The sequence below is a fragment of the Molossus molossus genome, unplaced genomic scaffold (genome assembly GCF_014108415.1).
Source record: "Molossus molossus isolate mMolMol1 unplaced genomic scaffold, mMolMol1.p scaffold_m16_p_13, whole genome shotgun sequence".
NCBI classification, from domain to species: domain Eukaryota; kingdom Metazoa; phylum Chordata; class Mammalia; order Chiroptera; family Molossidae; genus Molossus; species Molossus molossus.
Window position 1 is genome coordinate 60,752,912 of NW_023425348.1, and position 12,793 is coordinate 60,765,704.

The 12,793-nt window shown below is 37.3% G+C and overlaps 1 protein-coding gene and 1 pseudogene across 1 annotated transcript in view; both read left to right on the forward strand.

Annotated features, from left to right (window-relative positions):
• GTF2H1 (general transcription factor IIH subunit 1) overlaps positions 1-12,793 on the forward strand; it is a 45,489-nt gene that overhangs the window by 3,029 nt on the left and 29,667 nt on the right. The window contains exons 2-3 of the mRNA XM_036259152.1: positions 7,447-7,615; positions 11,300-11,492. Of these exons, the coding sequence (XP_036115045.1) occupies positions 7,462-7,615; positions 11,300-11,492 (347 nt within the window). The 5' untranslated portion in view covers positions 7,447-7,461. The remainder of the gene's footprint in view (positions 1-7,446; positions 7,616-11,299; positions 11,493-12,793) is intronic.
• Positions 3,965-4,837, forward strand: LOC118628631 (annotated as a pseudogene).

Below are 12,793 nucleotides of genomic sequence, written 5' to 3' on the forward strand. Positions count from 1 at the left end.
AAACTTCCTAAAACTGGTTCTAGTATAATTAACAGAGTTGCTGCATATGACCAGGAAAATTTGCCAAGCAAGGTAGCTATGAGACAATTGACTAGTTGTGCCCAGTGTTCAATAACTTAAAGTTCTCTATAGATAGATTTTCATATAAACGGTTTAACATGTTTTATACATGGTGGGATAAGAGTAGGTTTATAGTTGTGAGTATGAAAAACAGTTTATTTTATTATTTATTAATTATTATATTAATTTACATAAAATTATAAACCTACTTTTATCCCATTCTGTGTATAAGAGGCTATGTTTTTCCCAGTTGATTTAAACTAGCTAATAAGCCCAGCTGGTGTGGCTCGGTGGTTGACCATCAATCCATGCACCAAGAGGTCCCCGGTTCGATTCTGGGTCAGACTCCTGGTCAGGGCACATGCCCAGGATGTGGGCCCAATCCCCAGTGGGGGGCGTGCAAGACGCGGCCAGTCATTGTTCTCTCTCATCGATATTTTTATCTCTCTTCTTCTCCCTTCCTCTCTAAAATCAAGAAAAAAATAAAGTAGCTAATAAAGTCAGTTCTATTAATCTAATGTATTCCCCACTTCATAGTTTCTCTGTCTTTACTCATCTTTTCTTCTTTACCTTCCATCTCAGAAAAGTTTTTTTGTTTTTTCCCCCATAGCTAACACTTTTTATCTGTGCCTGTAAGCCCAGTTAACTAGGGACTTGGCTCTATTAGCTGTCCTTGCTCATGCCTTCATATATGAATATACTTAAAATTATCTTATAGTTGCCTGCTTATTCTCCCTTCCCATCTTTCTAAGATTTTAATTCATGTTTCCTAAAATGTGGTTTGTGTGGTATGCAGTATAATTTTACGTAGTCAGACAGGTTTATTAAAATTTTAATGTGTTTATTAAAATTAATATTAGAAAATGGATCTTAAAATATTTAATGGTTCTATAGATGTAAAATTTTCTTTATAAATTAAAATTTTAAAACAAAAAATTGATATACATGTATTATATTGAAAATTATTTTAATTCTTATCGATATTAAAATTCAGCACTTCCATGTTACCTTATAAACATACAGCATTATAAGGAATTAACTCTCAAAAAGACATTTTTAATAACTATTTTTCTCATTACAAAACACATATTGTAGATAATCCAAAAAAACAAAAAAGAATATTCAGATCATCTGAAATCCTGTCACTGTAGGTAACCACTATTAAATTGAGTATATATATGTCTGGCTTGTGTGGCTCAATGGATTGAGTCCTCCCAAGAACTTAGAGGTCTGGGTTTGATCCCCAGTCAGAGCACATGCCCAGGTTGTGGGCGCCATCCCCAGTGGGAGACATGCAGGAGGCAGCCGATCGATATTTCGATCTCTCATTCCCTTCTTTTCTAAAAAATCAATAAAAACATTAAATAAATAAATAAAGTATGTATCCATCCCTCCATCGTGGAACTCCAAGTCAGACTGACCTAGATTCAAACCAATTCTGCTATTCCTTGATGGATTGGGAAAGTACCTTGAGTTCTCAGACCTAGTTTCCTTTATCTGCAGAATGAAACTAATAATAGAACCTCCCTCAGGATTGTTAACTGGGAACTGAACGAGATAGCACCTATTAAGAATTTAGCCAACAGCTGGCACATATTATGAAAAATTCAGTAAACTTTAGAGTTTTTAAAATTTAAGCATATGGAATTAAACGTCAGACTTTTTAAGGGGGCAATGACCCTCTAACCAAAATCTTTGGAGACCATCAAATAAGTTGGTTAAAAAGATAGTATTATATATTAAAATTATTAACCCTTTATTATATATGATATGTTGATACCAAAACTGTGGAGATTGTAAAACAACATGGAGAAATATTTTCATTGGTAAGTGAAAAGATTATCAATTGGTTAGTGCTTCAAGATTACATTTGGAAGATGGGTACAGATAAGATAAGCACAATTTAAAATTAAGAAAATTAATGTTAAGGCTGAGTCATTGTGGAATTTTTTAACTCCCTTTTTGTTACTGAACTTACTAGGCTCCATCCCCACATTTACAAATGTCCACATAATAATCAAGTCTATATTATAGACTGTTTCCACCTGCATGACTCAACTGTACCTCACACTCACCATGTTCAGAACTGATTTCTTTGTCTTCGTTTTCCTTATTTCCTTATTTCCTTGTGTTTCCTTATTTCCTTACATGGCACCCATGACATGGACTCATGTCAATAAGTGAGGTATGAGCACACGTTTGTGACACCTCCTTCAGCATTTACAGTGTCTGTTAATCCTGCTTCCTCAGTACTCCTTGTCCGTTCCTCTCCATTCTCACTGCCACCAGCCTGAGTCAGACCTTTTCTGGTCCACTTCTGCAGTATTTCTCATACTGTCCACAGATTAATTTCCTGAAATACAAATCACATCTCTATTGACAAATCTTTAAAGGTTTTCTATTCTCTACCACATAGAATGGTATTCTCCACTATCTGCCTCTGTCTTAACCATCCAACTTTATAGCCCACTGATTCCCATGATGAACTTTATGCTAAATCCAGTACAGTTTGCTTACCATTCCTAGAGTCTGAAGTCTTTGCCCCAAAGCACTTCCTTTGCCTGTAATGCCTATTTTCCTTTCTCTACCGAAAGTGTCATTCAAGACCCAATTCATAACTAACTTAGGTATAAAAAAAGAATAAACTAATGATACATGTAATATATGGTGAATTACAAAAAATCAGGTTAAACAAAAAGCCAGAGACAAAAAGGATACATACTGCATGATTTTGTTTAAATGAAACCCTAGAACAGATATAAACTAATTTGTACTGATAGAAATCAGAAAGTAGTTGCTGGAGGGTGAGAGGAAGAAAATTGACTGGAAAGGAACATGAGGGAATTTTCAGGAGTGATGGAAATGTTATCTTATTTTGGGTAATGGTGTACGGGTTGTATACAATGCATCAAATAGAACACCTAAGACCTATGCATTTTGTTGGTTTGTTGAGTATATAAAAAAAATTTTAATTGCCCTAAAAAAATGTTTGTGACAAGCCTTTGACTAAGCCTCCTGTGTGAAGAAACAGACTGAGTCCTAATTCAGAACATTTTTTTATCTCCCTTTTAGGACTTCATACACTCTAATTTGTAACACACACACATACATCTTGCTCACTAGTCTGGAAGCTCTTTGAAAGCAGAAATCAAAATTGACAGACATTCATCTTTGGATAACCATAGACTCGTTGGTTAAGTACACATTTATTGAATCAATGTATTCACACTGACCCTTATCCTTTCCATTCTTGGGTAGCCTGTTAGGGAAGATATAACTACTCAAAATTCAGGTCATCAACTTCAGAAAAATTAAGATTTTACTCTTTTCTTTAACTTGTATTCTTTTATTTCTAAATCACTGAATGAATAAGGAATATTAGTTTTTTAATCCATGATTTTTTTCATTAATCCTAGGAGGTGATGGTTTAAGAAGTAATTCGTGCCCTGGCTGCTTTGGCTCAGCAGTAGAGCATCAGCCCGTGGACCAATGAGTCCCGGGTTTGATTCCAGCCAAGGGCATGTACCCTCGGTTGCGGTTCATCCCGGCCCTGATCAGGGTTGTGCAGGAGACAACCAGTCCATGTGTCCCTCTCACACGTCAATGTTTCTCTCTCTCTCTCTACTTGAAGATAAATAGGAAATTATCCTCAGGTGAGGATTTAAAAAAAAGAAGTAATTCATTTTTATTTATCTCTATATAAGAATTGCTGATTTCTATTATTATTAATGCCTGACACTCTACCTAATGCTTACTTTCCCATTATGTCCAAATATAAGTTCTCAGTAATTTTGAATAGCTTATGGCAGATCTAATAAATATTTCATTGCTCCTATTTTATTTCACCTCCAGTCAAAATGCTTTGGGGGGTTGAAAAATAGTCATAACTTCAGAAATGGCATATATGGCAATTTTGCTACCCCATCCCAACCCATGGTAGACATCACTATCAATCATGGCATCTTTCCCCAAAATCCTTTCTTTTTGGCCTCATATTCCAGATATTCACACTTAAGCCTCTAGTATTTGGGTTGGGTATTTAAGATTCCCAGGATTTAGGAGAAAAGTGGAGGGGTGGCACTCAAGGCTGTTTCTCTAGGTAACACATTAGCCATCTATACAAATGATTCTTCAGCCAACATATGGGGAGCAATTGAAGACATCTGATTGTTAAAAGATGAGGAAAATAGCATCTGAAGTACTAAGTATTAAATTCTCAATCTTGGGTCATGGCACATAGCTGTCATGACAACTATGGAGAAGGACCCTCTGAACTATTTTGAGGCTTATGGGAGCAACAGCTCAGGATCCTCTGAAGAGGAAAACAGCTAGCTGGAGGAGACCAGTTTAAGAGCCCCAAATCCTGCAAAGTCAGTGGGTGACTGGGAACAAAATAGAGAAGTGCCTGCCAGGACCCGCAAGCTATTCTGGAGTGTGACTAGCCAAGCCTTTCCCTGCAATCTGATCAACAGACTGGGAGAGATACTCGGCAAGGACGAGCCTCCAGAGGAATTCAAAATATAGAAGTCAAAACTATGCACCACCTCTGGAGACCTACACTACTAAGAAGAAACCTTCCTCTCCGGAGCTGGATATGGCAATAAAATGGACTAACATGTATGAGGACAATGGTGATGATGTCCTAGGGAACAATAAGAAAGCTAGGCTTCTCTTAGAAGGGGAGGAGACGGTGGAATCAAATGAAAAAGATGAGCAAACTTCTAAAAAGCACAAAGTAGAACCTGGAGAACCAACAGAGAAGAAAAACAGCAAATGACAAGAATTTTTGCACTTTGAAACTTACTGAAATAGTTTTTGTGTGGGTTTTTGGCAGAAAAGTTGATACTGTAAATTATTGTGAAACATCATCTCCATGAAAGTACATGTGAATTAACTAATAAGTGTTGTCGCAGAGACTTTTCACTGTAGAATTCATTTTTTATTTAAAACTCAATTGATGACTTGTGTTGTAAAATTGACAACACTTGGAAGCGTTCTTGTTATCGGAATTGGTGACATCCTTTGAGAATTTTGTCACATGTTGGCATGACAATATTCTGCAAACCTTTTATAAAGGAGTATATTTTTAAAGTAAATACATTGTAACATACTGAACTTATAGGGTGTTTTTCAGCAGTGTTTGTACAGTGTAAATAGATCGTGAAAATAAAATTACTTAGTAATGCTATTAGTGCATAACATTCATGTGTGAATATGTCCATTACAAATACTGTCTTTGCCATGTGGTGTGTTGTGTTTTGTTTTAATTTTTATTTATTGATTTTTAGAGAGAGAAACATTGATTTGTTGTTCCACTTATTTATGCATTCATTGGTTGCTTCTTTTATGTGCCCTGACCGGGATCAAACCCGCAACCTTGGCATATTAGGACAGTGCTCTAACCAACTGAGCTACCCAGCCAGGGCCACCATGTATGTAATAGTAGATAATAACATTTAGAGAGTGCTTTCTGTGCTCCAGGTGCATATGCTATCTCTGATCCTCAATCTAGTTAAACATATATTAGTAACCTCATTTCATATAATAAGGGAAGATTAATTTACCCAAGGTTACACAGCTAGTGAGCAGTGAATTTGGCATTTAACTCAGGACAATTGAACTTCAAAACCATCACACTAAACCACCTATCCAGCAATCAAAATTTAGGAACTGCAGTTGGTATCTCTTCCAGGTAGTCTACTGTGGTGGGTAGTGGAGAGCCTTTTCTCACCTAATTGCTTGTATTACTGCACTTATTATGTATGCCTTTATTATGAAAATGCATTGTTTGCTCAAGATAAGGATCTTCTACAAAGAGTTGTCAAATGTAGCCCTGGCCATTAGGCTCAGCAGTTAGAGCTCTGGCCCTCAGACCAAAGAGTCTCAGGTTTAGTTGTAGTCAAGGGCTCATACCTCTGTTGTGATTAGATCCCCAGCCTTGGTTAGGGTTGTGCAGGAGGCATCCAATTGATGTGTCTCTCTCACATCCATGTTTCTTTGTCTCCCTCCCTCTCTTCGTCCCACCCTATCTGAAAATCATGGGGAAATATCCTCTGATAAGGATTTAAAAAAAAAAAAAAAAGTTGTTGCCCTGGCCGGCAGCAGTTAGAATGTCGGCCTTCGGTTCCCGCTAAGGGCACGTACCTCGGTTGCAGTTTGTCCCTGGCCTTGGTTGGTCGTGCAGGTGGCAGCCACTCGACGTGTCCCTTTCACATCGATGTTTCTCTCTCTCCCTCCCAACTCTGAACAAAAAATGGAAAAATGTCCTCAGGTGAGGATAAAAAAAAAAAATTGTCAAATGTAGCAAATAAATACACGAAACCCAGTTACATTTCCATCTTAAATAAACAACAAATAATGATTTAGTATATGTAATATTTGGGACATAGTTATACTAACAATTTATCTGAAATTCATATTTACTGGAGCATCTTATATTTTATCTGGCAACCCTACTTCTACATGTTTACTCAGCTGCTATTTTAATGCTTTGCACATAGTGATAATCAAGAAAACCAACAGGTTATAATCAGGGAGATAATCTATTTTTTTTAATCCTCACGAGAATATTTTAGAGTGGGAGGGAGGGAGAGGGAAAGAAAAACACATCGATGTGAGAGACACATCGATTGGTTGCCTCCTGCACGACCAGGGTCTGGGACAAACCTGTAGCCAAGGTACATTCTCTTGACTGGGAATTGAACTCGTAACTCTTTGGTCTGGGGGCTGATGCTCTAAACACTGAGCCATATTTAACTATTGCAGTCCAAAATGCAGTGCAGTTGTCTATAACATTTTGTACAATAAAAGGTGGGGGGAAATTTTAACTTAGTTTTATTTTCAGGCATGCCTGAAACCTAGACCAGGAATTAGGAAATGTAGGTGTAGTTTCAGCTCTGAGAGTGGTTCTGGGATGGTCGCACAAACCCTGTGGCCCTTAGTTGTTTCACTTGAAACAATTTGAACTAAATATTTGTTAGGCTCCTGTGTAATTCTGAAGTTCTACAATTCTAAACATGGATTACATAAAAGACACATATTTGTAGTCAAATCATTTAAGATTTAAGAATAAAACTGGGGAAAATAAAAATAAATTGAAAAAACTCTGATTAATATATGTGGGAATGGTTTAAAAGCTGCCAAGTGTTATAAACTGTTATGTAAATTCACACCTATGATATGAGATAAATGAAATTTTATTTTAAGGAATAATGCCGTACAACTTTGTATCTTCTGGTACATATCTTCAACTTTGAATGAGGGAGGAGACTTTTTCCTCATTATTAGTCTAGGTTTCAGATTTGGAAGGCTTCAGATTTGGAAGACAATCTAGAAGTCAATAAATCAGACCCTAACTGAGATGTGAAATCTTTTTGTCTCAATTAGCACCTTCTAGCCATCATGGCAACTTCATCTGAAGAAGTTTTGCTGATTGTAAAGAAGGTGCGTCAAAAGAAGCAGGATGGAGCTCTATACCTCATGGCAGAAAGAATTGCTTGGGCACCTGAAGGCAAAGATAGATTTACAATCAGCCATATGTATGGAGATATTAAATGTAAGTCATATTTGTTAGTAATTTCAGAAAATTGCTTATAAAAATTATTGTGGGTTTTTTTATTATAATGTCCAAAAAAGTTAATCATAGAAAAAGAATTACAAAGTGGGATTACTAAATATATATTATTCTGTAAACTGCCTTTCCACTTAATAGAGTATAGATGTATATAAATTTTTAATATGCAGATCTATCATGTAAAGGTCTCTGTTTATACCTTCTTTTAAGAGTTGCACACTAGTCCACCAGATGGATGTACAATTATGTATTTAACCAGTCCTCTGTTGAAGGACATTTCGGAAGTTTCCAGCATTTTATTATTGCAAACAGTGTTGCAGTACAGATCTGTGTACTAATACCTTTGTGGGGTTGTATGTATGGGATTCTTCCCTACAATGGGTTTACTGGTTCATGTGGTTCAGGCATTTAAAATGTTGATAGATGATACCAGACTGCCCTTTAATAAAATTGTATTATTTAAGCAAGTTGTCTAATTAATTTTTAGTTATATGGCCATCATCTGTTGAGAAGATACTCAGTTTTATACTGACTGTGGCTGAGAGAAATACAGAGCATAATATTTTTATATTTTTCTTTTTAGGATTTTCAAATATGAAGGCAAAAATCAAAACCCCTTCTCTTTCCAAATTCACAAGATTAACTTTGAAATATTACCCAAAGGGTTTAGTACTCTGGCTCAATAATAATTAGATTTAAAAGCACCAAGTGAATCCTGAGATTTAGAAACATTACTCTGAAAGGAAGTTCTGCAATTCACGTAGGCTAAAGATCTTGAATAAGAGAGACTCCAAAGAAGCCTGGGCAACAAAGTCCTTGACAAATTGTGATTATCTTAACTGTGACCATTAATATGGGTTTATTTATTTTCCTGGATATAAGATTCTTCTCCTGGATAAAATTGTGTGTAGATTTCAAGGAACATGACACCTTGAAAAATAGACAAACCTCAACTTGCAATGCTCAGTTTACAAATGTCCTTTGTGTATGATCAGTTGCCCAAGGACTTACCTCTGCTTGATGCTGGAAATGGCTAAGATCTTCATCTTTCTCCAGTGAAATAACTTAGAACCTTAATATTCAAAAGGAAATATTATTTAAAATCTATTATCATTCAGTATTTTCTAAACTATCTGGTCTTTTGTCCACTATCCTGGTAACATTACCTCCTTTTAGAAGTTTGCTTATGTGGAAAAATGCCTCACCAACTTCCTGATAATAGTCTTACAAACTAACATTTGTACTACAGTAGACTCATAAATTAGAAACTTCCTATATTAGCTGGCTAGCCTTATAGATGTACAAAACACACTCATTGTGATACTCCCAGCGTGCAATAAAGAATATATCTACTTCCTGTTTCTCCACAATTCTGGGCTACTGAAGAAGAGAACACAGACCAGAATCCAGATCTGCACCAGATCAGTTTTCACTTTTTTTTAATCCTCACCTGAGCATGTTTTACCAATTTTCTTCAGATAGGGTGGGAGGAAGGAAGAGAGAGAGAGAACATCAATGTTAGAGAGACACATCGACTGGTTGCCTCCCGCAGGACTCCAACCAGGGCTGGGGACAGACTGCAACCAAGGTATGTGCCCTTGGCCCTAGGGCTGATGCTTTAACCGCTAAGCCAAAACCAGCCAGAGTTCAGTTTTCATTTTAAGTTGAAATTTTGATAGAATGCCCATTTCTGAATGAAATCATTGAAAGTTATCAATAATAGATTACCAGGGTGAAAATTTTGTTAAAAGAATTTCAGAAGTAGGCCTCTCAGAGGCAAGAGCTAAGCTAGAGCAAGTATAACAGCAGTGACTGGGAAAAGAAGCCTAGGAGTGATTGTTTTGTAGGACTTGGATAATGGGACAGGAACTCTCACAGTGTAAATTGTTTCATATCGCTGCTGCTAGTAATAAGATATTTCATCTGAACTGTTGGTCTGGAAGCAGCATCTTCAATGAAAAAGGTTAGTTTGGGCTGAGAGTTCTAGGCAGCAGATTCACACTACCACTGAGTCACCCTTTTAATGGGACAAAGCCCCTTCAATCTCTATTTCCTTAATAAAGACAAGCACCACTCTTTGAGAAGTTCTCCATTATGTAGGTATATTTTGACATTCCCAGTCCCAATTTATTATGAAAATCTTCAAAGTTATAGAAAAACGTAAAGAATGTTACAATGTATACTATATAACATATCTATCCTAAATAGTACAGTTATTATTTTGCCATATTTACTTTGTTGTGTATATATACAATTTTGTTAGGGAAGTTGAGGAATCCCTTTCCCCAGTGAGTGCTGGGGTGGGGCCCTTAGAATATCATGAGAAAGAATTTTCTCTAGCACTAGAGGATGAGTGACTTTCATTTTTATAGAATTACATCCCTGTGTTTCTGAAGTCCCATTCCAGTCATAGAAGAAGTCTAGTTGGGATTTCAGTAGAGCTAAAAGCAAAGCCATTGTTCACAGTTTCCATTCCATGTTACAGCTGGGTCCAGTTCAGCATCAAGCTAGTTACAGTCCGTTTAGTCCATTCATTGTGTATGGGGTCCCCATGGCTGTGGACCACACAGCAGAATACTAGGAAGCAGGGGCGAGAGCCCTGGAAGCCAGGGGTCAACAAGAGAGTGAGTTCCTTTGTTTAGGGGATTAAATATCCTAAATTTCATGCTCTTGCAGTGACATAACCTTTTTTGGCCAATGACCTGTTCCTATGTGTAACTGACAGGCAAGTGCCTCCCAACGTCACCTCAACTTTACTGGACATGTGTCTATTCTCCCCCTGTCCAGTCCCTTTCCCCAGCAATCTACTGGGAATAGATCAGTGGCTCACTGGGGAGTGTAGTAATGCTTTAGCTTCCTAGTGAAGTTGCCTAAATGATATGCCTATAGTGTTTGGCCTTCCGTTGTTCCTTTCTTTTTATTGATAATTGGGTTAATTACAACAACATCACTTTGACTGCTTATAATATTATACCATGAAAATTTTAATATTCAGAACATTTTATATTTCCCAGTTGTCCCATTAATGTTCCTTAGAACTGTGATTTTTTTAAAAGTAATATTTAATCTAGATTCATGTATGTAATTGTTTTTTAGTCTCATCTTTGAGTATAGGCTTGTAGACTGTCACACATTCTGATTATGCCTAATTGTCTTAACTCATAGGTGGTAGTGGTTTCTTCCTTTTTTGTCACCTCAGAAAGCCTATTGTGTCAGTTTATCCTGCTTTGATCAGTTGGGTAAAGTGGTAACACCAGGTCTCTAAAATGTAAAATTACATGTCTTCTTTTTTAACTAGTAAGTAAGCCATGGGTTGTGTTTTGGAGTTTTTTGAATCATGACAAATCATTTGCATTAATGGTAATGTTGATTGGAGGCAGCTGTTCAGGGTGGATTAAAACACTCCTAGTTGACTGTTTAGAAAGCTTTAAAAATATCCGCCCCAGTTGAATGTAAACAAAAGCTCTTTAATATCTGGAGGTAAAAGCCATGGGTGAGAAGTGCCACACAAAAAGAATACTAAAGAAGGAAGTACAGTGTTAGTGAGTTTATTGAGCCATGCTCTGGAGTATTTGAGAAGAGTACATTTCTGCAAAGTAACCTGTTGTATGGCAGTTTTCTACAGTTTGCGTGTTCTCATCTAATTAACCACATGCTTCATTTTAGGCCAGAAAATCAGTCCAGAAGGAAAAGCTAAAATTCAACTGCAGCTGGTCCTGCACGCAGGGGACACAACTAACTTCCATTTTTCCAATGAAAGCACAGCAGTCAAAGAGCGAGATGCAGTGAAAGACCTTCTTCAGCAGCTGCTGCCCAAATTCAAGAGGAAAGCAAATAAAGAACTTGAAGAGAAAAACAGGTGAAGAAGGAAAAGAAAGTTGTTGTGTTTTTGTTTTTGTTTTTTTTTTAGTACATGCCCCTAGCAGGAACCGAACCTGGGACTCTCTGATCCACAGGCCGATGCTCCAACCGCTGGGCCAAACAGGCCAGGACAGGAAAAGAAAGTTTAAAGAGATACTGGGTTCTCTCCAGTCTTGTAGAGTAATAGCTTGTTATTTTTCACCCCTTATACTTTGATAGAGTAATATAGGAAAATGCGGGCTGTGGTATCTTTACCTCTGTGTTTGTTTTTTTGTGTTTTGTTTTTTTCAACTTTAGCATCTTACTAGTTGTTTAGGTTTGGGCATGTGAGAATGTATCAACTCAGAAGTTAAATTACCTGCCTGAAGCCTAACATCTGATTAGGAACAGAACTGAGATTCAAAGGTGCTAAAGTCCCTTAATTCCTTATCCCAGTTCTCTCTCACAGAAAAGCTACTAAAAGAAGTGTATTTGTGAATAAGAGACCTGAAACCTAAAGGAAGCTGGCCAGTGTGGCTCAGTAGTTGAGCATCAACCCGTGCACCAAGAGGTCACTGGTTCGATTTCAGTTAGGACACATGCCCAGGATGTGGGCTCGATCCCCAGTAAGGGGCATGCAGGAGGCAGCTGATCAATGGTTCTCTCACACATCAATGTTTCTGTCTTCTTCTACCTTTCCCTTCCTCTCTCTAAAAATCAATAAAAATATTTTTAAAAACCTGAAGGAAATCATGCTGTTTAAAAGCTGAGAAAGCATATAAAATGGTGAAAATTTCTGATAAGATGAAATCTATCATCAGTATCTTTCAGACTATGGCTCTAAGTGCTTATCACCATGAAAAATCAGTTGCTGGAAAATCTCAGGCATTCACCTTTATTTGTGAAAAAGGATACAGTGCAATGCAAATAGAGATACAATGACCTTTTTTTTTTAAACCTTCACCCGAGGACACTTTCACATTTATCTTCAGACAGAGCAGGAGGAAGAGGGGGAGAAGAGAGAGAGAGAAAAACATCGATATGAGAGATACATCGACTGGCTGCCACCCACACGACCCCAACTGGGGCCAGTTCAACCTACAACCAAGGTACGTGCCCTTAGAGGGAACTGAACCCGAGACTCTCTGGTCTGCGGGCCGACATTCCAACCACTGTGCCAAACTGGCCAGGGCAGTACAATGACCTTTGTATCACTGGGACATAGAGATGAATAAGACTAAATCCATGCCCTCAAAGAGTTTTAGTCTTTGCTGCTTTAGACTTCCATTTGTTTCCACTTTATTTGTTCTTCCAAAACTA